The sequence below is a fragment of the Mustela erminea genome, chromosome X, assembly GCF_009829155.1.
Source record: "Mustela erminea isolate mMusErm1 chromosome X, mMusErm1.Pri, whole genome shotgun sequence".
NCBI lineage: Eukaryota > Metazoa > Chordata > Mammalia > Carnivora > Mustelidae > Mustela > Mustela erminea.
In genome coordinates this window covers 17,732,420-17,758,962 of record NC_045635.1, presented here as the reverse complement: position 1 = coordinate 17,758,962, position 26,543 = coordinate 17,732,420, and the positions used below count along the sequence as shown (strand labels likewise).

Genomic DNA, 26,543 nt, shown 5'->3' with positions numbered 1-26,543 from the left:
TCAGAGAAGCGAGGCTACGACTCCCAACTCTGCCATTTGCTCGCTGTGTGGTTTGTGGGAAGTGACTTTAGCCTTCCGAACCTCAACTTCCTCTTCTGTAAAATGGGCCCAGCAGGCCAAGATCACAGAGCTACTGGGAAGATGTTAAAGTAACTGTCACAAGGCTGGGCCTGTGAACAGCTCTTAGTGAGGAGGAGCTGCAGAGAACACCGAGAACCTTCATTTTTATGGGAGTCCTTTGCGGCATCGCCGGACAAGTTACAAAACTGGCACACGTATTCCCACCGCATGCTTACCTGGGAGCCAGCTTTCGGGATCTGACTTAGCCACTCCCTACTCCAATCACTGTCACTGCCTGAATTTAGGCCTCTCCATCCTTCTCTTAAACCACTTGCCAAAATTCTAACTGGTCTAAGTGACCTCACTCTTCCTCTCCAAAGGATGCCACAAGCTTTAAGACAAAGGAAGAACCTCTCGTCGTCCCCTCTTCCTGCAGGGCCCAAGCTCCCTTATTGGCCTAGAAAATGTCTTTTTCATTTCACTGGCAACTCAAACATTGCCATCACTGTGCAGCTGCTCTTGATTCCCCCCACCCCTTACCCCTGATCAGCTACCCCTGCTCCGTGGCTCCCACGAAATACTGAATGCCCTTCTGCTGCACACTCACTGTGTCGTATAAATAACTGGTCATCTTTGTCTCTCTCAGCTCCTCGAAAGCAAGGACCTTAAGAGCTAAAATTTATTGAACACCTGCTAAAAACCAGTCTCTCTTTCACTTACTACTATTACCTCTACTTTACAGAACATTATACTGAGGCTTAAAGATGTTAAGGCACTTGCTCGAGATTGCAAGTTACTAGTGGCCAAGCCAGGATTCAACATCAAAGCCCACGCTCAGTAACTAGCATAATATATTACAGTATAAGACCTAGCAGCAAACTCAGTATCTAGCAAGCCGTAATGTCTCTATTATTTCTCTTGCTGTGTAACGAAGTGTTTCGAAACACAGTAGCTCCAAACAGTAAGCAGTTACCATCCCACCGTTTCTGAAACTCAAGAATTCAGAAACATTTTCTATGGGTGATCTGTCTCAGGGTTGCTCAGGAAGTTTCTGTCAAGATGCCAGCTTTGGCTGCCATCGTCTGAAGGCTTGGCCAGACTGGAGAATCTGTTTCCCAGACGGTGTGTACACGTGCTAATGGTTATGGACAGGACGCCTCCGGCCCTTCGCCTGCAGACCTCTCTGCCAGCTTCTTGAGTGCCCTTAAGTCATCCTTGCTGGCTTCCCCCCAGAGTGACCCATCCAAGACAGCAAGGCAGAGAAAACAACGTGACCCAGCCTCAGACGTCATACTCCATCATTTCCACGGTATCCTACTAGTTACAGAGGTCAGCTTTATTCAGTGTCGGAGGGCACTACACACCAGGGTGAACATCAAGAATAATCAATGGGAGATCCATAAACGCTAAGTGAGTAAGTGGGAAAAAATCCTAACAATCGCTACGAGCGTCAGAATCTCTTCTAGATAATGAGAAATTTGGATAAGTTAACCACTTAAGTTTCCTCCCTTTTACCTCCAAAACCATTAGAAGACTATTCCCAAATTGTCCCCAAACAGAGTATCAAATGCATTCGAGGCTTTACTTCCATTAAATTCTGCTAGAGGCTACAGGTGAGTATTTGCTAACTTGGCTTCTACTTTATGGTTTTAGGCAGAGTCAACAAAGTATAAGAAATTCTCTCAGTTTGAAATATAATCGTTTCCTTAACAGCAAAACAAATCTATGTTTGATTTCAGGATTAACACTGTAGTTTGATGCCAGTGTAAGCCCAGCCTCTGGTCAAAGGCTTATCTCCTTTAGCAGAATATCTGTGATTAAACCCAGGTAACCAAATTCCTTGTGTATTACAACAAAGATAATAGTATCTTTGGTTTTAGCCCTCAGCCCGTACTTATTTTCAAGCCAAGGTTTTATTTGCTTGCAATAATTCTTTAATATGATTTAAGACATAGGATGAGAAAAACCAATACTGAAATGAAGCATTTTATAGATACACACTGAGACTGAATACATGAAATGAACTTTATTCTAAAGACCAGTCCATGTCAGCAGAAATGAAAGCCAAATATGAGCTGTGCTCTCTACTGCCCTTGGTGCCACCACATGATTGGATCCGAATTAGTGTGTAAGCTGCGTCAGAGTACTCTTCAAGTCTCCCTGGGTCCCATCCACTTGCAGTGCTCTCTACCAGGGGTTGGCCAACTAGAGCCCATGTAGTTTTACTAAAAACACAGCCGTGACCATTTGTGTATGAACTCTCTACGGTCACAGCAGCAGAGGTGAGAACTGACAGCAGAGAATGGATGGCTTGCAAAGCCAAAAACATTTACTATTTGGCCCTTTACAGGAAAAGTTTGCCAATCCCTGATCTCTTCCTCTGGATGCCTGGCCTAACGTAAACTGTTACAAGCCCAAAAATGTGTATGCATGTTATATGCTGATATAAAACATTTTATGGGGGGGGGTGTGAGAGAGTGTTATTGTTGATGTATGATATGCATATAGTAATGACATAAATTTTAATGGTGGAACACGATGAGACTTTATACCCTGTGCAACCACCTCCCATATTGGGAAAATGATCCCTGTGGCCCCTCACAGTCAATACCCCCAGCAAAGGTAGCCATTGTTTCCAATTCCATCACTTAGATCCTTTTGCCTCCTCCTGAACCTTAGATGGCCGGAAGCATGCAGTGTGTCACTGAGCACTGAGGCAGTGGCCTTCTCCCTTATTGCAGCATGGAGCGGTTTGTTCTTCATTGCTGTGTAATAGTCACTTATACGAATATACCACGATTTATCTACCAATTCTACTTGTGGACATGAGGTTCTCTCCAGGTTTTTGCTGTTATGAATAAAGCTCCTATGAACAGTCAATGTTCGTGTGTTTTGATGGGCATAACAACGGACTTATTTTATGAAGATGGAATTTCTGGGTAATAGGAGATACCAACAGGAAGGCCAGTTGTGCAGGTATCACAAAGTTAGGAAAGGCCAAGTTCAGGCAACACTAACCCAGCCTCTTGGTTGTCCTCTTTAACCACCGTATCAGTTCAAATATAATTAAATTCTGCGACAGCTCTTCTCTGTAACTCCTCCTATAGCAGACTGTACTCATTATTATGTTACACCGCACTCTGTCTGAAGACACTGCTCCCCAGCTTGACGAGGGTAGAAAAATAAGAAGCATGCCCATGCTGCAAAATTCTAACACTGAAATATGGCCACAAGTCATAGGGTTTCAGACAAAGGCAGGAATTTGCAAACAAAGAACAAACAAAAGCAGAACAAACCGAAAACCTATAGGCTTTTGTGTTTTCTACTTGAGTCTCTACCGTGAGCAGAAGTGGACTTAAGTGGCATAAATCAGAAAATGATAACAGAGACTGAATGAAATTCTCATAAATCATGTTACTAAGTATAGTTACGTCTTAGATGTGAAACCCAATTAAACAGATGGCCACATGCTGTCAGAATCAGCTCCTAATCAATAAAGATGTTCATTTCAGAAAATCACCTTAATTTTTCACTTCTTCAGTGAAGGAAAAAGAAGACAGTTGGGGGTTTGGGCAGGGGTGGGGGGGGGAGTCCCAACAAACCCAGTGGGGAAATGTCTCAAAAGGAGCTCCACCTGTCTTAATTTGTAGTCCAGAAAATCAGAAGAGAGAGAGAGAGAAAGTCACCCAAAGGATTCCTTGTCATCTTGCCTGGGAATGTAATTTACAATGAGAGCAAGCACTGGTCATTAGGAAAATAGAAACAGCTTGAATCTCTTAATTAAAACACTGCTTCAAATTGTTCATTTCAAAGCCCTCTGTTCCTGAGCTTTCCAGAAACCAATGGGTTACCCTGAAAGGGCTGTTTCTTCAGTAAACCTGTGATAGGATCAGCTCTTCCAGACAAGAAAAAGGCTGAGCAGGAGTGAATCCCAGAGGCAGAATATTATTAGGCATACTTAAATCCCCAAAGCAGCCGTAAGCATTCACTGACATTGGAAAATAAGCGTGAGAAGAATCTGTTAACAATCTATCTCAATGCCGCTAGATTGGGGAAAATGAAGTCTACCAATGCCAAGAGGTGGTAAAAACAAGAGTTGATGAAAACACTTCTGGACTTTGAAATACTCTCTTTGCCACCCATTTGGTGTTATCTGGTAGAGTTGAGTATTTGCACACTTTACAGGCCAGTAATTTCACTCCTAGTATACACCCTAAACACTCGTCTCAGGGGACATGAACAAGAATGTTCACAGTAGAGACACTGTTTACAAGCGCCAAACCCTGGGGTGGGGGAACACGTTGGTCTGTCAACAGATAAAGTCTGTAGTACAAGTAAGCAATCTGAGATACAGTCATGCAATGGAATATTATACAGCAGGGAAAATGAAAACCCCACTACCACATGCTACATGGATGAATCTTAATAACATGTAGATTAAAAAAGCAAACCGGCTTGACACTTCACGCAGTATGATACTATTTTATCATGCTATAAAAATAAACGAATGGCTTAAATTTTATTAAAAAAAGAAAATGATAAACATGAATATCAGAAAAGTAGTTACCTCCACAGTGAAGAAGATGAATGGGATGGGGAGAAGCATGGACAGATGCAATGAGATCAGGAATGTTCTAGTTCTTGGTTGGGTGGGAGATTCATAGGAATATAATTTATATGTTTTAACATGTTACATATATTCTTTGGCATGTACCAAATATCACATAATAAAACATCTTTTAAAATGGATAATCTAGTCCAAATCTGGGCAGTTTCTGGACCCAGATGAACCCTGACTGGTCAGGTTTTATTCTCCGCTGGACCCAGTCTGATTCCTGCTGGTTTCTGGACCCCATCTGGAAGAAATGTTCTATGAGTCAAGTCTGAAAGCTCCTAACAGAAAAGCTGGGCAGCTGGGATCCAGGCTAAGAGAAGGACTTATCCACCTGCTCCAGAAACAGAAAGAACGCACTAGTTCAAGGAGCTAGGAAGGCATCTGCTTCAATTACCAATAAGCAAGTTGAGGAGCACTGTGAAGCAAGATCCTCGCAGCAACCCCAGAGAGCTCCTCGTGGCCAGAACTGAACACTCTGAGCAATGACACAGAGATTCAGAGTATTGGATTAGAACCCACAGAATAAAATAAATACCCATGGGTGAATGGACAGTCCCTTCCTTAAAAGAGAATTCACAGCAATACAAATGCGGAAGGGAAGAAATGGAAATTTCCATTGAGCGAACAGTGCAGGGACACTCGTTGCTTACAGGTTTTAATAATGGATGCTAAAATCAGTGAGGGAAAGATTGGTGAGAAAGAGGATACATGCAGTCTCAGAGATATAGTTCCCAACATATTGCCACCTCTTCATCAGGGGGAACAGCAGCTTTATGGTGGAGTAACCCAGCAGAATCCACCTTCTCCAGGTGATCGAGGGTCACATCGCATCAACAGTAAGAAGACACACAGATAGCATAAACTCGATAATATGACTCACTAAGGATGACACAACATCACTTCTGTGACATTCGTGCCCCAAATGCGTTAGCTTCACTCTGATCATGTAAAAACACTAGACAAACACAAACTGAGGGCTCTTCCACAAACTAACTGACCAGTACTCTTCAAAGGTTTCAAAGTCCTAAAAGACAAAAACTAAAGAACTATTATACTCTGTAGGAGACTAAGAAGAAATAATGACTTAAATGCAATGTGGGATCTTGACAGGATTCTGAAACAGAAAAAGAACGTAATTGGCAAAACTAGTGACATTTCACTAAGGCCTTCAGTTTAATTAATGGTGTTACAGCAATGTTAATTTTCTGGTTCTGATCATTGCACTATAGTTACATGTTAACATTGGGGTGGTTGACTAAAAGATAAACGGAAACTCTGTGTTCTGGTTTTGTAACTTTTTAGTAAGTTTAGAAGTAGCTCAAAATAAAAAGGCGGGGGTGGGGAGGAGCTGGGTGGCTCAGTGGGTTAAGCATCTGCCTTCGGCTCATGTCATGATCTCACAGTCCTGGGACTGAGTCCCGTGTTAGGCTCCCTACTCAGCAGGAAGTCTGCTTTTCGCTGCCACTCTGCCCTCACCCCCTGCTCAAGCTCTCTTACTCTCAAATAAGTAAAATCTTTAAAATAAATAAACAAATAAAATAAAAAGTGTGGGGGGGTTAGAGCAAAGGATAATCTAAAGAATTGTCCATTGCATAATAGGTTATTCCAACTATTATAATTAATATATAATTATTATTTTAAATAGTAGTTAAAAGTTAAAATCTTAAATATCTTGGGGCACCTGGGTGGCTCAGTCAGTTAAGCGTCCAACTCTTGATCTCAGCTCAGGTCATGATCTCAGGATTGTGAGATCAAACCCCACATCAGGCTCCAGGCTCCATACCAAGCATGGAACCTGCTTAAGATTCTCTCCCTCTGCCTCTACCCCTCCCTCCCCCACTCATTCTCGCTCCAAAAAAATAAATAAAATAAAATAATATAAAATAAAACAAAGTAAAATCTCAAATATCTTTAGTTCCTATGTAACATATGGGTCTTAGTTCTCAGTTTGGAGCTATATGAAATCACCACGGTGCACATATACATACACACACTGTCAATTAGACGGCAATGACACTGCGGGGAGAAGAAAGCAAGTCTTTTCATAATAATGAGTATTTCTATAGGAAGGAGTGACATTCAAAATATTCAAAATATTTAACAACTTATTTGATTATACAAATTAACATAGAAATCCAAAATTACCACCATCTGCTTGTTTCCTTCTATTTATTATGTTCTCAGACCAGTCCTTCAGAGACTGCCATTTCCAAAAGTGGCCACACAAGGGCGACTCTAACGAGCTGTGCCTGCTGGGAGTTGGCATTCAGAGCTCCAGAGCTGTCCTGTCTGGCCAGGGAGCCCTGTTGGGATGAGGGTCAGCAGGGAGGACCTACAGAGGGTAGGCAGGGCCCCTCACCGAGAAGGTGGCATTCAAGCAAAGATTTAAAGGAAATGGGAGCATGAACCATGCAGATCACCTGGGGAATTTTCCAAAGCAGACAGCCTCTTGTGTAAATGCTATGAGAGAAGAGTCTCGTGTTCTAGAAACAGGAGGGAGGCCAGTGTGGCAGGAACCAAGGTGACATAAGACAGCAGTAAGAGGCTTGAGGGCCATTACAGGTAGTTTGGCTTTTATTCTAAATGCAAAGGGAAGCTGATAACCGGTTCTCAGCAAAGGAGAGACCTGAGATGACTGTAAAACATCTTTAAATGTCTGCAATATTCGATTTAGAACAGCTTGAAGGGGAATACAGACGGAAGCAGGGAGACCAGTGAGGAGGCTATGGCGGTACGTAGTGAGGAGGAGATGGCTCTGTGGCCAAGGGCGGCAAGTCTTTATAAGTTCCATCCCCCACATTCAACAAAGTGCACTGAGATTAAAAGTGTGAGATTAGATGTTATCACCACATGAGGGAGTAAAGACGAAGACCAGGAGAAATGCAGGAGGGAGGAGAGAGCACCAGGACCTGAGCAACAACAACAACAGGTCACTGCCAACCTCAACTCAAGTGTCTGTCACTCTCAGGAATGTCTTCGTACTTTCACTCAAAAGGCTATACCTCCAGACAATATATAGAAGTGTTTTTGCACGCTCTTCAACTTTTTTATATGGTATCATACTCGATATTATCCCCAGTTGTCCTTTTCCCCATACAACCAATATTTATGAACTTTATCCTCATTAATAGCTGTTGCTCTAGGCTCTTCATTATTCACTGCTACCCGGAATTCCTTTGGGTGAACATGCCACACTTGAGCCATGTTCCTGCAGAGGGACACATAGGTCACTCCCCTTTTTCTGCTATTACAAACGACACCGGTATGAGCATTCTCACATGGGCCTCCTCAGGGAAGACCTCTTGGCAATAGTTCTCAAGCTATGCAGAGTCACCTAGAAGCCTAAATAAAACAGATTTCTGAGCCCCACAGGGTTTTTTTTTTTAACATAGACCTAAGATGGGGCCCAAGAATTTGCATTTCTAACAAATTCCCCCACGATGCCATTGCCATTGGTCCGAAGACCACACTGAGAGACACGGCACTGAGGCCCACGCCAGGAGTGCAAATGGTGGTCGGAGACAGGCATGGACACCTTGCCCTTCTCCAGGCATTGCCAACGGCTCTGCAAAGCTGGCGAATCGATTTACCTTTCCACCCGTGTAAGTACATGTGTCCCTGCTGCCAACACTTGGTGCTGTCTCATTTTTTATTTAATCTGATCTTTAGTTATTTTTTAAATTTATCATGGCATTTATAATTTTATCTACTCAATGCATGTAAATAAAAGCAAGCTAAGACTTTACATCCTAGGACTTTTCTTTATAGCTAATCCCCTCAGGTTCTGTCATCAGCCCAGCTACCGCTTGTTTTTCCCATAAATCCTAGAAAAAGACACATGGTTTGGACGAAATCATTAAGATCCTGTTGAAAGGAAAGTGGAAGCTTGCTCCTTTTCATGGCCAACTGCACTGTGTTTTACTTAGTGCCTTTTGTTTGTTTGTTGACTCAATAAGATGAAGGGAGAGAGGAAAATCTGGCATGTGGGGAGAAGGGAAAGTGTGCTCACCAACATACCTGATCCCTTTTGGAGGGCAATAAAGAAATCATAGGGAGGGAAGGGTTCCTTCCACTCCGTGCCAGGTTAACAAGGAGACAAGAAGCTGGGTACTCACGGATCTGGTTGGTGGACGCACTGTAGAAGGCGTTGACGGTTGTTGGATTTGTGAACCACCTGTAGAAAGAGAAGCAAATACCACCAGGCAATCACCATGATCCATGCGGAAGGGCAGCAAGAATGAACACGACGTGGCAGGACTTATTAGCAAACAACCAGGGAACACTGGGGAAGTGGGGTGTATGGGCAACTTCTCACCTCAGTTTAGGGTTATTGCTCTGTGCAGTGAACAATGTCATCCTGAATTGAACAGGGTTCAATGAGAATATATGATCATATGCCTGGTTATGCACTCCTCCTAATGTAATGGAAAACATCATCACCGGTGCTTCTGAAATAGCTTTCAGGAGAAATTCTAGAATCTAGGGGGCTCTCCCCAGAGATGGAAAGAGCAACAAGCTGATGTTCGGTAAGGCCTGCTCAGTGGGTCCATGGGACAGCTAAGTTTCTACAAGGCATCACCTCTGAATTGTCCTTTAGAGGTTTTAGACTGATGACAGCGTAGAGACCCATGTAGAGAGACATGACTAAAGCATGACCATGTTGCCCAGAGGGTCTGCGGGCTCCAGGCACGAGTTCATGGATTTTTTTTTTAAGATTTTTAGTTATTTCTTTCAAAGAGAGAGAAAGTGAAAGAAATCACAGAGGGAGAGGGAGAAGCAGACTTGCCACTGACTGAGAGGAGAGCCCGAGGAGGGGCTCGATCCCAGGACCCGGAGATCATGACCTGAGCTGAAGGCAGATGTTCAACTGACTGAGCCACCCAGGTGCCTCTGAGTTCACAGATGTAAGCTCCAGATCTAAGGGCTCATCCTGCCTCTCTCGCTAAGTCGCCGGGTTGTGTTGCAATAGCTGCCCACCTTCCTGGGGTGTGGTTTTAACTATAAAATTTAGGTACTGCATTAAGAGGTCTTGGGAGTATTTTCCGGCTATAAAGAGCCTACATTCCATTTGAAATGCATACATTACTTACAGTAGGGCTTGGCAAGTTTTTTTCTGTCAAGAGTCAGATGGTAAACACTTAGGCATTTTGCAGGCAAAGAGGCAAGAATCCAAGATGTTATATAGGTACCTCTAGCGTAGGAGCAAAGCTTCCACAAAATGATATTGATGAAATTAAAAATGTAATAACTGAGTACAATTTTTTTTAAAGACAGGCCATTATGAGAAGAATGGAATTCTTCTGGGGCAGAATAACATTTTTGCTTAATTGGGATTCAAGGTTAGTGCTTCCTATCTTCAATCGACTGCAAATATTTATCTCTCAGAATCACTCTGCGCTCACGGGCCATACAAAAACAGGCGTCAGGCAAGATTTAGCCTCCAAGTTGCAGTGTGCGGACCCCTAATTTAGATGCCAGTGAGTTTCTGCCCTTTAGGATGAAAACCAAGCTATCTGAAGCTAAATTGTTCAAAATAAACTCGTATAAATCCCTTTGCGGAACAATCATTTTAGTAGTTTATATTTAATAGGAGAATTACAACAAGCTAATAATTTATGTCAGACTAATATGAAACTGGTAGGAAATCCAAGTGTTGATTCTTGTTGATCCACACATACCTTCTCCATATAAAGAAGTCTACAAATAGGTCATGGTGTTGTTCTTATTAGTGGTAGTAGCAGCGGCAGCAAACCTTCACTGAGCACTCACAATGCCCTAAGTATGCCCTATTCCTCAGGTTTTCTTCCCCACAGCAACTATAGAAATTATTGGCCTATCTCACAGATGAGGACAGTGAGACTTAAGCATTACATAACTGCATAAGGTCTGGTCTGAGTTCAAGCCAGTTTTTTTTTTCCCCCTCAAAACCAGTTCTCTTAAACATTGTATCCTACTGGACACGTTCCTGGATATCAAGAAAACGAGTGCCTCCTCTAGTCAAAACTGAAACCTATACTCCTTTCCATAAAATGTGTACTCTTTGCCTTCAGGTTTAAGAATAGTATTTCAATAAGCACTAGTGTTTAGCAAACAAACCTACTGACTGGTCTACTTTCTTGAGGAAGTAAGTGAAGGCAAAAGCCCCTTCATTGCCCTAACGTCACTCCCTATAGTAGGTAGAATTAGGGCTCCCCAAAAGATGTTCATGTCCTAATCCCTGGATCCTATGAATAGGATATATTACATCCCAAAAAGGACACTGCAAATATAATTAAGGGTAAAGTTCAAAACAGAGAGATTACCCTGGATATCCAGGTGGGCCCAATCTCTCACTAGTCCTTAAAAGCTGAGACTGTTCCTTGGCTGGAATCCAGAGATGCAATTGAGGAAATCAGATTCCAAGAGTCAAAAGGATCCGACATGCTGTCGTTGGCTGAGATGTAGGGGCCATCATGCAAGGACCAGAGAGAAGTCTCGAGAAGGGAACAGCAGCTCCCAACTGACAGCCAGCAAGGAAGTAGGGATGGCAGTTCTAGAAGTACCAGGTGGAGGAGGCGCCAACATCTCAGCTCAGAACTGAATTTTTTTTTTCATTTTTTGTAAGTTTTATTTTGGGGAACTTTTTTTTTTTTTTATAAACATGTATTTTTATCCCCAGGGGTACAGGTCTGTGAATCGCCAGGTTTACGCACTTCACAGCACTCACCAAAGCACATAACCTCCCCCATGTCCATAACCCCATCCCCCTTCTCCCAACCCCGCTCCCCCCAGCAACCCTCAGTTTGTTTTGTGAGATTAAGAGTCACTTATGGTTTGTCTCCCTCCCAATCCCATCTTGTTTCATTTATTCTTCTCCTACCCACTTAAGCCCCCATGTTGCATCACCACTTCCTCATATCAGGGAGATCATATGATAGTTGTCTTTCTCTGCTTGACTTATTTCGCTAAGCATGATACGCTCTAGTTCCATCCATGTTGTCACAAATGGCAAGATTTCATTTCTTTTGATGGCTACATAGTATTCCATTGTGTATATATACCACATCTTCTTGATCCATTCATCTGTTGATGGACATCTAGGTTCTTTCCATAGTTTGGCTATTGTGGACATTGCTGCTATAAACATTCGGGTGCACGTGCCCCTTTGGACCACTATGTTTGTATCTAGTGCAATTGCTGGGTCATAGGGCAGTTCTATTTTCAACATTTTGAGGAACCTCCATGCTGTTTTCCAGAGTGGCTGCACCAGCTTGTATTCCCACCAACAGTGTAGGAGGGTTCCCCTTTCTCTGCATCCTCGCCAGCATCTGTCATTTCCTGACTTGTTGATTTTAGCCATTCTGACTGGTGTGAGGTGATGTCTCATTGTGGTTCAGAACTGAATTCTTCCCAGAGTCTCCAGCTACGAGCCCAGCCCACTGACACGTCAATTCCAGCCTCATGAAACCTGGATCTAAGAAAGCAGCGAAGCCATCCTGTACTTCTGACCTCCAGAACTGTGTTTTGAGTTATTGTGTGTTTTGAGTTGCTAATGTTGCATTAGTTTGTTACAGCAGCAACAGAAAATTAACACATTACCCAAAGAACCCAGCATTTCTATGCCTGAAGTTTGAGTCAAGACAGGAGAATCCAGGTACCTCTGAACTTGGCCTCTAGATGACACTGGTCTGAAGCATACTATGCACCAAAGATGATGTGTATTCCTAGAGCTCATCCCTTCTCTTCTCCCCCTCCCAACTCCCCCTTCCCTTTAGCCAACAATCAACTTGCAAAACATGAAGATAAGGGTCCCTGCACAAAAAATGTTTTTAACTGCTGATGGACAAAGGTGGACAAAACAAAGAAATCAAACGATCAGGTGGGGCCCGATGGGGCCTCTAAAGCTTCAGCAAGAGTGGCTGAAACGTCCTATTTCATACACATGATCTCACCTCTCCTGACTTCCCAGAGCTCTTGCTATCTCTGTGCTATGTCTGGAGTCTTGATTATACCCAGAGCTGATATTAAGTTGCTGCACCAGTACATCCTAGCACTTGCAGGCACTGGTATTTCTTCTCATTGGTCAGTGCCCACGCCATCCAGCCATTAAATATGGCGTCTATCTGCCTCATTATAGCCAAGTTTATTATACATTCAGTTTTACTATTCTCTAATATAAGGCTACCAACCCTGGTTTTAATATGTGTTTATAATTTTTTTTCACATTCCTCCCATTAAGAAGTGGAGCCTAAATTCCTCTCCTCTGGATTATGGGCTAGCCTTGGTGACTCGGTTCTACAACATAAAATGCAATGGAAATGACACCACAGGACTTCCCAAACTAGGCAATTTAAAGGCAGTACAACCTCCCCCCTGGTGTACAAACACGCTCCCTTCCGCTTCTCTTTCTCAGGAACTTGCCCTTTGATGCTTCTTGCCCAATCAGCATGCTGTGAAGAAGCCCAGTTCGCGAAGCCACAGGAGGCGCTCCAGCCAACAGCCATCATCAGCCACTAGATGTGAGAGAAGCAGCCTCCCCACGACACCAGTACCAGCCACTCTCTGACTGCAGTTACATGAAAGACTGGAAGCAACAGCCACCCAGCTGAGCCCAGTGCAGGCCAGAGCCACAAGACGGGATGAGAGAGAGAGAGAGAGAGAGGGAAATCTTGTTGTTTTAAGCCTCTAAATCTTAGAGTGATTTGTTACACAGCAGTAAATAAATGAAACATTGAAAAGTTGGTTGTCCATAGATTACATTGTAGCCACTGGGTTGAATTTTCCCATAAAGATGTTTAATTTGCCCAACATGACCGTCTTTTAAAGAACTGAATTGGAATTAATTTAAATGAGGTTCTCCACAGTCCCCACCACCCCTTAGCATTTATACTCGGGAAGGTCACCATTTGCTAACTGACTGAGCCTGGAAAGTGTATGAGTTCATGCGAATTATCTCCCAACAAGATTTTAAGCTCCTTATGGGCTAAGACTATTGTCTAAGTGGCATGCACTGAACAGAAGATCATTATATCTATTTAAATGACTGTATTGCTATATATACATCTGCTTGAATAAAAAATAGCTTTAAATTCAAGTGCTTCAAATTCTTCTTACCACTACTTTGGGATGTTCTGTGTTTGGGGAAGGATTTGATAGAAAAGGTATGAAGAAGCCTCATATAAATTTCAAAGGGAAACTATATGGGGATGAAAAGATACTGGACAATGGAATACACAAAATGGGTATAATAATAATAATGAAATACAATTGTCTAAAGACAAAGACATTGGTACCCTAATTTCTACGGACCATATAAAAGAGATGTATACATCAGGCTAAAGTTTGACATTTTACCCATCAACTCTTAGAGATAGTTGCAGGAATGGCAAAACCACAGAATATTTATTGCCTTATTTCTAATATCCTATAGAGTATATCCTTCCCATTTCATAGATAATGCTGTTGCAAACAAAAATTATGGGCAAAACCATAAGTTGTATAGACATTTCATGTATTTTTACATATTTTTAAAAGTTATTTATTTTTACTTATTTTAGAGAGAGAGAGCAGAGGGTCGGACAGAGGGAGATGGAATCTTGAAGCAGGCTCCCTACTGAGCACTGAGCCCAATGCAGGGCTCAATCCCAGGACCCTGAAATCAATGACCTGAGCCAAAATCAAGAGTCAGCCGCTCAGCCGACTGAGCCACCCAGGCACCCCATATTTTTAACATATGTTTGAAAAGATAGAGAAAGAAGACCCAGACATGTTTGGTCACAGCCGAATGAGAGTGAGTTAATAGGGAAGCTGACTTAAAGTCATTTCTGTCAATGAGAGGGGACGCTAAGGGGAAAGAATTACTTCTGATTCAAGCCAAGCAGTAGACTAAATCCTCTATTTTTAAGCAATCTGACGAAGTGACAATTCTGAGAACCAGCCCCTAAATATGCACCTTCAGGGATGACCACCCAATTAATTCCATTCTTGCTGACATTTCCCACTGTGCTAGAAACTTCTTAATACACATTAGTTCAGCTGAAATGAATTCCACAAGAATGAAAGATAAAGGGTATTTATCTCCTATACCCACAAAGAAGCAAAACGGTATTTCAGGGCTTTGTGGAAATAAAATCATGACGTGCTGTTCAAAGTAAACTCGTGTAGTGGAGCTACTCCCAAATCATCCCCACTAGATTAACCCATCAATTTTCAAAACTAAAAGATGTCAATTAAGGCCAATGTGTATCACAAAGCTAAAATTTCCTACGATGCCTGAAAAGGAGCAGCCCAAAAGTTCTTTTAAAAAACTAACTATCCTATCACCTTACTACACAAAGAGGATCTCCAATTTCTTAATGTTGCTTTCCCTGAAATACACGTATAGTCTGAGGAAAGAAGAATTAGTACTACTGAGAGGCGCCTGGGTAGTGCAGTCAGTGAAGCATCTGACTTGGTTTCCACACAGGTCCTGATCTCTGAGTCACGAGACAGAGCCCTGGGTCAGCCGCTTCACTCTGCGCAGAGTCTGCCTGAGATTCTCTCTCTCTGCCTCTCCCTCTGCCCCTCCCCTCTGCTTGCACGTGCACTCACTCTTTCTCTAAAATAAATAAAAAATTTTTTAAAAAACTGTTAGTGCTATCGCACTGATTTTCATTGCTAGATAGAATTTCCAGAAACATTAACCAATTTAATGTCCTTGTGAAAGAGGTATTGCAACAGAGAAGAAAACTACACAAGATCACACAGTTCACCTAAGCCCACAAAGTCAGCCAGCATTTTTCTAAAGCATAAATAAAATATTAGAAATAGTCAAGGCCATTAGATTAGAATCTGACAGTCCATCAGTATTTTAGGATGATGTTAAAGAGGACACATTTAGGGATTTCTCAATTAGCAACCTGGGCCTTGCTACACAGCCAAATGAAAAACGCATTTTGGAATTAAAGAATTACTTTGACAGCATCTCTAATATTGAGAAGCCCAAAGCCTGAAAATTCAGAAAAATACTGGTGACAAAAATACCTTGAATTTTCCACAAATTCCAAGAAGAGTTTGAACTGATCTGAAGTAGATCTGAAAAAGAACCAGGATGATTCACAGAGATCTGTGATGACCATACTACATGTAGATGGCTCATCAGGATACTGGAAAACATTTGCTGAACTTGTCAGAATCAAGAAGCTACTTTTAGAAGCCTACATCTAAAATGTCTATTGAATAACTGAGGTTAGGAATGAAGCAGGAGAGATGGACAGAGAGATGTTGGGATGACAGGAGAGAACCAAGGACAGTGGAACACAGAGCTTTAATGCAGCTGTCTGTCATTTCCAGAGATGTATGAAAGCCTTCTAGCCTCCTCTGTTCTTTTGATTGGAGTCAGGGATGGGCAGGGGAATAGTTCAGCTGTAGGCCCCCTCCTTCAAGTCCAACAATTGTAACTAACTTTGTGGGTATGTGTTGTAGGAAGGCTAGAAGGGCAAAGGGTAGGGATTGGTAGGGGGCAGCCATGGGGAAGAAGGACAGGCAGTAATCACAGCTTAAACCAAGGGTTGGTACACTTCCTAGAGTTTCTACAGTCTAGAAGAGAGCAGAGAGTTGGAAGGGAGAGTAACAAGAGACCCGGAGTATAAAAGGTCTGGAGACCAGAATATCAGCCAAGGTTAAAAAGTGGTCCATTAAAAAAAAAAAAAAAGTGGGCCATGGGATCCAGGTTTCCAGCTAGAAGGATATTAAAAAGTCAGCAAATACTTTCCATAAAAATCAAGAATAAAACTGGACAAAATCACAACAAACAACCACTTTAGGGCTCTGGGAATTGATCATCAAAGCCAACAACACACTGAAAAATGTTTATTTTGAAAAATTGCTAGAACTTAGGAGTAAATACAATAGAAGTCTGTGGCCTTCTTGCCAGGGGCTGCTCCCACCCTTCCCAGCTTGGCCAGTGAGAACTTAGTTCTATCAGGAGAGGTAAGGTAGTGGCACCTGGGTGGCTCAGTCGGTTAAGTGTCTGCCTTTGGCTCAGGTCATGACCCTGGAGTCCTGGGATTGAACCCCACATCGGGCTCCCTGCTCAGCAGGGAGCTTGCTTCCCCCTCTCCCTCTGTCCCTGCTTGTGTTCTCTCTCCCCATGCCTTCTCTGCCAAAGAAATTAATTAAATCTTAAAAAAATAAAAGATAGGTAGGGCTGGCTGGAAAACCAGCAGCTTCGCTGCCACAGGGGGTGAACTTGATTGGGAGTGGAGGTGAAAACCTTCAGCTTTGTCAGCTAAAAGTGGCAACCTTGGTGGAAAACAAAAAGGAATACCCACAGCTCCACGAGCCTGAAATTACAGTTCCCACTGGGAAGATGGTCAGACAAGCCAGAAATTTAAAAGGGAGATCTTGGAAATGAAAGAGTCACAGAAGGTGAGATCAGCTCACTCTGTACCCACGGCTGACTGGACACTAGGCACGTACACAGAGGAGACTCGAGAGAGCCCAGTGGCAAGCAGACTTTGAGGCTGATGGAGAAAGGTAGTTGTAGCCCCTGAACAGATCAACAGGCAGAGAGCAGAAGCCCTACAGACTCAAGGTGTCTGAGCACAAGGTCTGCCCCAATCCCTGTCTGAGCGCTAAGCTATGCACAGGGACAACCTCAAGTAAGAGAAACTAAAAAATTTAAAAAATAAGAATTTTAAAAATGAGCAGAGACATCCACGGCTGCATACTATGGGAGAGATAGATTCTGCCGTCTAAAAGTTACTTTTTTTTAAGATTCTATTTATTTATTTGACAGAGAGAGAGAGCACAGGTAGACACAGTGGCAGGCAGAGGAAGAGGGAGAAGCAGACTCTCCACTAAGCAGGGAGCCCAACGTGGGGCTCGATCCCTGGACCCCGGGACCATGACCTGAGCCACCCAGGCACTCCTAAGAGTTACTTTTTAAAAAGCCCCAGAAAAATAAATCAGAATCCACAGTTGTTACCATATATTATCTAAAATGTCATTTTCAACAACAAAAAAATTATGCACTTTTCTGCAAAGGAGAAAAGTGTTAGGAAAAAAAAAAGTCAATAAAAACTGACAGAGCAAAGCCAGGTATCAGATTTAGCAAAGATCTGAAAGCAGCCATTATAAATAAGTCCAAAGAATTAAACTATATTCCAAGAATCAATGGTAAATAGAACGAAAATGACTCAACCAGTAGAAAATCATGGGGCACGTGGGTGGCTGAATCAGTTAAGCATCGGCAGGGTCGTGAGTTCAAGCACCATGTTGGGCTCCATGCTGAGTATGGAGCCTCCAGAAAGAGAAGAGAAGAGGAGGGGAGGGCTGAGGAGGGGAGCGAAGGGGAGAAAGAGGAAGAGAAAGAGCGGAAGGAAAGGAAAGGATGAAGGGAAGGAAGGAAGGAATAGAAAGAAGAGCGGGGAGAGGAAGGGAAGGGAAGCGAGAGCAGGGGAGGGGAGGGGGGGGAGGAAGGAGGCAGGGAGAGAGGAAGGAAGGCAAGGAAAGGCAAGGAAGAAAGGAAGGGAAGGAAAGAAGGAAGCAAGGAAGGAAGGAAGAAAGAAAGGGGGGAGGAGACAAGAAAGAAAGAAAATCACAACAGAGAAACAGAAACTAAAAAACAATCAAAGGGAAATTCTGAAATTGCAAAGTACAATACCCAAAATGAACAAACAGAAATCTAAACCTCACACGTAACACTCTGTCAAGTATATGGTCAAGTAATCCAATTTTTGAAAAAGTAATCTAAACCTGAGCTGAAGGATTTCTCAACGGTAAGCCTCTTATTCATTTGTTAAGTGGGGATGGTATTATTTATTGATAGTGCCCGCGCCTAACAGAAATGAAGAGAGGATGCAATTAGTTAGAACAGGTAAAGTACTTCCTAGCACACTGTGAACATAATAATTTTAGCTGCTATCAGTTATCTTCATCATACATATTTTGCTAGGGAAGGACATCATGACTGCCCCCGTTCCAGAAAGTTCCTCGGGAAGATGTCTTACCTAGGGAGACAGTCCCTACAGGCAGCTGGGAAGAAAGAGGGTAAATCCTAACTTATACTGGAAAAAATAATACAGCCAGCCGTTCTCTGACACTTATTACTTTGATAAAAATCTCCTAGTTACTTCATAATTATATAATTACTTCTACATTTGTAACTACACTGTATTTTTTAAGCACTTGTTCTTTTTTAAGATCTTCGCAAGTTTCTACTTGAGCGTGAAATTCTAGGCAAACTTGTTTTCTATATACATATATTCATACCTACATCTAGAAATGACTTAAACATCTGTATCCTAATAAGCCCTCTTACATCGTTTTGGTACTAGGAGTGGGGCAACCATCATCAGAATGGAGAAGTGATTCATATCATATCAGAAATAAGAGTTATCAAAACCTAACATGCTTTGGCCAAACCAAGGTAACCTGCCAGCCGGCTACTCTGACCAGGGGGGATTACCCAGGTTGACCTAAGGAGACTTCACTTCCCACCAGCATACTTATTTCTTTCCCTTTCGGGTTTTTATGGTTTTTTGTTTGTTTGTTTGGTTTGGTTTGGTTTGGCTTGGTTTGTTTGTTGTTGTTGTTTATTTGTTTTGTTTTTTAAAGATTTTATTTATTTGACAGACAGAGATCACAAGTAGGCAGAGAAGCAGGCAGAGCTGAGCAGAGAGCCCGATGCAGGGCTCGATCCCAGGATGCTGGGATCATGACCCGAGCCGAAGACAGAGGCTTTAACCCACTGAGCCACCCAGGCGCCCCTTGGTTTGTTCTGTTTGTTTTGTTTTGTTTTGTTTGTTTGTTTGTTTTTACTCACTCTGTTTTTGGAACCGCTTTTCGCAGCCAGAAGAAATCAGACTGTGCTAAGTACTTGCGGGTTTGCAGGACATTGCCAAAGTAGTCGGATTCTGAAAACTTGATCTGAATAAAACAAACCACAACCATCATTGTTCTAAGTGCAGATAAAAGAAACAAAGTCTGAACAAAGTCTTCAGCACACAAACGAGCAACCAACAAAGAAGCTACACTCCTCCGGACACCTCTCAGCCATCACCAGTTAACCCAGTATCCACAGAGCCATGGAATTTAATCTCCGTGATTTTCTTTTACAAGAAAAAGTCCCCAAAGCGATATGATTATTTCTGGATCATGGTAAACAAACAAGAGATGCTGCAGTAATTTATGACGCATTTCATTTGCTTTATAATTGAAAAATCTACTTTAACCTTTATAGGACATATCCTCTTAGGTTTAAAATTTCTTGGCTCACACAAGTCCTTGATCTTTTCTGAAATGTGTTCTTTATTTATTTGTCACATAGGTTCTTCTAATAACATTCAGTTTAGTCAGCTGAAACCTCATTTAGCTTATAGATGATGATTTAGTCAAATGTTAAGATCCAATTTACTGTAATCAGCATTTGCTCATGAAGGGAAACAATGCAAGTGGTTCGGAGATTTATTTCTCCCACTAAGCACAATGGAGTCAATGGAATCATTTCATTATTAACAGAATTTGTCTCTTACCACTCAAAAAATTCTCTGGTCTCTAAAAATTAATGAAACTACAGAGGCAAATCATAGATTACAGCTTGCATAGAAAAACAGAAACTTGATGCATCACAACAATTTGTGTATTAAAATAGGGAGACAGACATAAATGACTCCTGAGTTCCTTTTCTTTTTTTTGGAAGGAGAATGGTAAACAGCTGGAATTCTCTAGGCATTCTATCTACAAAACAAGCAGTACTTAACCTAAATATTGCAAATAGTATCTGCATAACAGTAAAAGCAATGGGATGTAGTGATGGCTAATTATTTGGTTTGAATATATAGTACTGGGGCACCTGGGTGGCTCAGTCAATTAAGCATCTACCTTGGGCTCAAGTCATGATCTCAGGGTCCTGGGATCGAGCCCCACATCAGGGCTCTCTGCTCAGCACAGAGTCTGCTTCCCCCTCTCACTCTCCCTCTGTGCTATCTCTCTCTCAAATAAATAAATAAAAATCTCTAAAAATATATACTACTGTGGCAAATAAAATAAGAAAAATACATGTTTGAATAAGCAAATAATCAAGAGTAACCAAAATCTTACTAGTTGTAAGTTTTTAATAAATTTAAACCATACTCTTCTAAAAGGAAAAATTAAAATATAGCAAATACATGTATGTGAAATCCACAGGCATTACATTATAAATATGAATACATGCATAGCAACTTGATGGCTATAGATTTGACAGTCATCTATATGCTGGCCAACATCTGGCTCACGTTCATCTCTTCCCTAACATACGAAGGATACTCATTATATCTGTGGAGTAACTTTTGTTAATGATTCATCTTGCTCTTTCCAGAGGTCAGCCAAAATGTAAAGGAAGGAGCAAAATAACTAAAGGCACAGGGAGAAAGGCAAGAATGCAAGTATCGATTCCTGGCATCTTTGGTGTTCTACCTGACCAACCAGCTATAAAGATAGGACTTTAAGTTGTCCCTCCTTCAAGCCTCTTAGCGGGGTGGCTAATAAATAAATTGAGGTATAGTTTCATAGTGGAAAATAATACAGCAGTTTAAAGAATGGTATATATATATGAATATGAGATAATCTCAAAAGCAATGCTGAGTGAATAAGGCAAACTGTATGTATGAGAGAATTTAAAGTTTTAAATCATGTAAAATGATACTGTATGTTGTTTATGGATATATACCCATATAGCAAAAGCATAAAGAAATACATGGAAATAATAAACACTGAATTCCAGATAACGTTTATATTTAGGGAAGGAGGTAGGCAGGAAGAAAGGACATTACTAGATCAAGGTGGATTACAAAAAGAATATCCGATGTATCTTGCTCATTTCAAATGTCTATGTGCATTATAAAGCTAATACAACAATGTTTAATATTTGTTAGAGGTGTTCCAAATAGGACTTTACAAACTCTTCCAATGTTTGAAATGCTTCAAAATAAAATCCTATAATTGACTGTATTTAAAAATAGAAGTTTAGGGGCGCCTGGGTGACTCAGTGGGTTAAGCCGCTGCCTTCGGCTCAGGTCATGATCTCAGGGTCCTGGGATCGAGTTCCGCATTGGGCTCTCTGCTCCGCAGGGAGCCTACTTCCTCCTCTCTCTCTCTCTGCCTGCCTCTCTGCCTACTTGTGATCTCTCTCTGTCAAATAAATAAATAAAATCTTTAAAAAAAATAGAAGTTTATAGTCAACCTCAGAAGAAAGAGAGTAAGCTCCTTGTTTTAGCAAGCAGCCTTAACCAACATCCTAATGCATTCCTGGGTCATATAGTTAAAAGATGTGTCCACTGTTCAACCCTTAGCATTTTTTTTTTAGCTTTTGTTCCCAAGACAACTCTGACAGATCCTTCAGAATATGAGTGCAACTGATGAAAAATTCAGATTCACTCTTGGGTTCACAACACTTTCTGGGAAATTCTCTCAAAGGAATTACCTTTATAAATATTAACTTTTCTTTTTGGTAATATCAGTGGGGTCAGTTGTTACTTTTGGAAGAGTTTGCTAATTGTGATACTTTCCTGTTCAATTTGAAAAAAAAAAAAAACAGAAACCTTGATATGCAGGTTGTTCTATAGGTATTAAATGGAATACCATCCAAAATTTTCCTTAAAAAGAAGAGTACCGAGTAAAAGTATACTTTAAAATAAATAAGGTCCTACCATTGCCTTTAAAATAATCATGGGGAGCAAAACTCAGAGGCAAGTAATTACAATTAGCCAATGGTGTATCTATGTTTAGAAGGGCAATTTTAAGGTTATTTTAATTATTAAACAGAATATATGCTATTTCTCAGCCTAATTTAATTGATCTATTCCATTTATTTAGTGGAAATCATGGGTAATAGGGGACAAAATTTTACTTCTTCCTGTGATACCGGTTAAGTGTTTGTGGGTAGGGAAGGACTAGCCCCTGTTATTCCCAAATAATAGATGGGGAAAAGAGCTGAGGAGATTATGGAACTTGGCAAAGCCATACAGTTCAAATCATGAGTTTCCTAACTGCAGTGTTCCTTTCATTAATCCTTATAAGGAAAACCGTGATTAGACAAAAACAGTACAGGGTGGGTGGCTCAATGGGTTAGAGCCTCTGTCTTCAACTTGGATCGTGATCCCAGGGTCCTGGGATTGAGCCCTGAATCGGGCTCTCTGCTCAGCAGGGAGCCTGCTCCCCCCACCCCCGTTCCCTCTCCCTCTGCCTGCCTCTGCCTACTTGTGATCTCTGTCAAATAAATAAATAAAATATTTTTTAAAAACAGTACAAGGAAGGAGGAGGCAAAGGTAAGAATTAAGGGTGGGAAAAGAAGCAGTGACTAAATAAGTGATGGCAGTTTACTTAACATCATACAGCTGTTAAAATAATGCTAATTTGTCTAGGGAAGTCAAGACCAAAACAACGGGTTAATGGTAAAGGTCAATAGACAAAATTATGTATGTGTCAATTTCAGCAATATAAAAACAGAAAGGCAAGATAACCATGGTGAAATAGAAGTATGTATTATTATGTTCTAGTACCATTATGGGTGCTTTTTCATGCCTTTTCTCTATTTCCCAAATTTTCCACCATGTGATAATACTTTGATAAGCGTAAATATTTCAACAGGCCCTTGAACAAAGGGAGAAACAACCATGAAACCCAGCTACCACTGGGAAAATTCCACTTGTGGAGACAGCAACAAGAACAAATGCACATGAATATTTGAAAACCACCTGTAATCTTCAAAAAAAAATGCTTAAACCCTGCAACAGAACATAATTGGCTTGAAAGCCTCTTGTCCTACCCATTACTGGTGAAAATGTAGGTCAAGTTGATAATGACTTTCAATCACTTACATCTCCTGACTTATCAACTGGGTGATCTCTGGGAAACTCATTGGGGCTCTTGTTGTCATATCCTAGGAATAGTTGTCCAGATCCTAAAATTCAGGGGAATCTGAATTTCTCCTCCTGGAAATCCTATCCAGGATATGAAGTACCAAGTGTCACAGACTAAAGGTATAAAGGGATAAAGCTTTTACGACCCCTCAAAGGTGAGGAACGTGTAGTAAGGGTAGAACAAGAAAATGCTTGTAGCTTCTCAGTAGAATAAGTACATGTTGATAAGATACTACGTGAGCCAATAGGAGAAAGAGATTCTAGAATACTTTTTAAGTTAAAACCATTTAAAGATACTCAAGAGATATATCTGAGTGTCCATGAGAAGGATTTTGTTAGGCACTCACAGAATTTTCTAAAAACTTGATGGAATTCAGATTTTGTACTTATATGTTTTCCCTAATTTATAGCAATGTAATATTGAGAATTGCTGCATTTAGACAGCTTTGTCCTTAAGTACTCTGTGTGTGTACATACATACATACCTACACAGAGACGATATCCAAACTGTTTAACAACTTACATAGATGCTACACTGTGGATGACGCAGTTCCTACAAGCAGCCACCTAAGGGTAACTCTGAGGAGTGCCAGCTAGCACACTACCAAGGAACCAGGTACCCCGTAACCACCACTGGGGGACAGGGGATGACTTGGTCTGCTCTTGGGGAGGGAACAAACAAGATGGAGGCCAGCATGTGGGAGTTACCGGAGACTGGCTGGAAGGCTGGTAAGCACCAGGGCACTCCCCTCCAGTGCCCACTCTTGGCTCTTCTGGGCCATGGCCAGATGACTTGGTCAAACTTAGGACCATGTTTGATTTTGTTTCTTTACTTATTGTACAGAATTACTTCAATATTTTAGCAACCTGTTTCTCTGGAGCATGTCACCTAAATCTCACCTCACTCTTGGACAGTGACAGTAGCACTCTCTGTCACTGGTACATAAGCACGCATGCGCGCGTGCGCGCACACACACACACACACACACACACATTCTACTGGCTACAGCAGACCAGGACCCACCCCAGAGAATATTATGCAGGTTCACACATCTGTGTATCTCTATACGCATACTGATATGCTTATGTATGTGTGTGAGTATCACACACCAGAAACACTGATCTTCTCTAAAGAAGTACCCAGATCCAATGCTCCTAAGTAAATAGAGGCCAGCTGGGACTCTGACTTTAGCCCTTAGTCCAGTTCTCCACTGGCTTTCACAAGAATGAGTGAAATACCCAGTAGGGCCAGTTACTTACCTACTGTCTTTCTCAGCTACATGCCTAGCCTTTTACTCTGTTCTAGAACGATGGGGCAGGGAATCTGAAAACTTTATTTACCGAGTGCCAGTTGGCTTCCTGCCAACAGCAGGCACTGGGTGAAGTCAGCAGGTGACAGGAAGGGAAAGAATGCTGTGTTTGTCATCTTTCATTCTCTCTCCTCTTTCTTCTGACAATGATTCTAGAAGAATCTTCAGCCCCTCTTCCTATGAAATCTCCTCTCTTTGAAATACCTAGTGTGGTTCTGGTTTTCCTGACTAATAGAGCAACTTTCCCCAACTGGCCTCAACTTGCTCTTGAGTCCATTTTCATGAAGGATCAGTGAAGGAACCCTTTGTAAGGCTAATTTGAAAAATGGACTGATGCCTACGTATTTAAAGCTAACCAGTAGGTTTTCCCTGCATGCTACCAGGGGTTCGCACAAAGGGTATCTCCTCTCTTCTTGCTCTTTTCAAAGACTAAAGTAAGATTGCTGTTCAGAAATACTCGGCTGGGTATCTTGGTTTACCCTGTCAATCTCAGAGAGAGGAAATGTTTTTTCTGAATTCTTTACATTTGCCTCCAAGTTCTTTTCCATTTGCTCTTATCTCCACATGAGCCCAAGTTCAGTCTTCCGCCTTTCTCCTTGACCTTCATCTGATCCATTACTTAATCTCTATCCTCTTTCGCCTTTCTGCCTGATGAAGCATATCTTCGCTTGCGTCAAATAAAGTAAGCTGTTTTTCATTTCTAACAGCCTCTTGTGCTCAGAGCTTGTATTACCAGAAATTTCTCACAGACCCTATAGTAGTCCTTATCTACGTGTTTCTCAAAACTGAAAACACAGCCTTATTATACCCCAGTAATACTCTAGCCCTACTGCTATTCACCTTGGCGACACTATTACTGTCTATCGCATCAAGCATCCTTTACCTATATTCAGGTTGGTTTTTATTCATTTTTTTCTATCCATTTCTGAACACAAATGTATTTCGACTTCAGTATTTGGATGTTTTTTCGCCGTCTGTTTTTTTTTTTTTTTTCTAAGCTGTCAGAAACTCCTGGGTACAACTGTGTCTACTCTGGGTATGAGTCAGACAAAAGCTGTTTCTTGACTAAAGTGCTTAAAAATCTTGGTGTGCAATGGCTTCGGTTCAGATCCTGGAGAAACAAGGAAACCCACCTAATACTGCAGCCTGTCTTGCATCTGGTTTCTTTTCACAAAAGATGCCGCATTCGGCGAGTACTCACACTTTTGGGCACTCGCTTCAGAAAGGAACAGACTGCCAACAAAACCTGATCAGCTGAGCATTGTGAGTGAGCCCTGAATGCTATCTTACTTGATTAAAGCTTGAGACTGTTCCATCCGTATAGCTTTTTAAATCAATTTGAGGCACCTGGATTCTGCACGGGTCAATTCATAATGACTTTTCCTCACCAAAATAATGTCTCACATACAAATTGAAGATGTTACAACTAACACTTAGACTATGCTTACTGCGTGCCTGAGTCAGTTTTCCAAAATGCTAAATATGTTAACTTCTCTGATCTCAACAGCCCTATAAGGGAGAGGTTATTATTCTCAATTCCATTCTGATATGAGAAATCTGAGACACAGAGACGCTATATAATCTACCCTGGGTCACATAGCTAGTAAATGGCAGACAACTTCAGGCACCCTCATCCCAGAGTCCGTGTCACCGAAATGCCTCTCACACCTTCTCATCCGCATCCTTAACTTAGGA

At 41.7% G+C, this 26,543-nt stretch overlaps 1 protein-coding gene across 1 annotated transcript in view; it reads right to left on the bottom strand.

Moving 5' to 3' along the window:
• Nucleotides 1-26,543, bottom strand: part of PHEX (phosphate regulating endopeptidase homolog X-linked) — a 204,100-nt gene that overhangs the window by 42,769 nt on the left and 134,788 nt on the right. The window contains exons 14-15 of the mRNA XM_032330228.1: nucleotides 19,461-19,564; nucleotides 8,791-8,849 (exon numbers count right to left, since the gene is read on the bottom strand). Of these exons, the coding sequence (XP_032186119.1) occupies nucleotides 8,791-8,849; nucleotides 19,461-19,564 (163 nt within the window). The remainder of the gene's footprint in view (nucleotides 1-8,790; nucleotides 8,850-19,460; nucleotides 19,565-26,543) is intronic.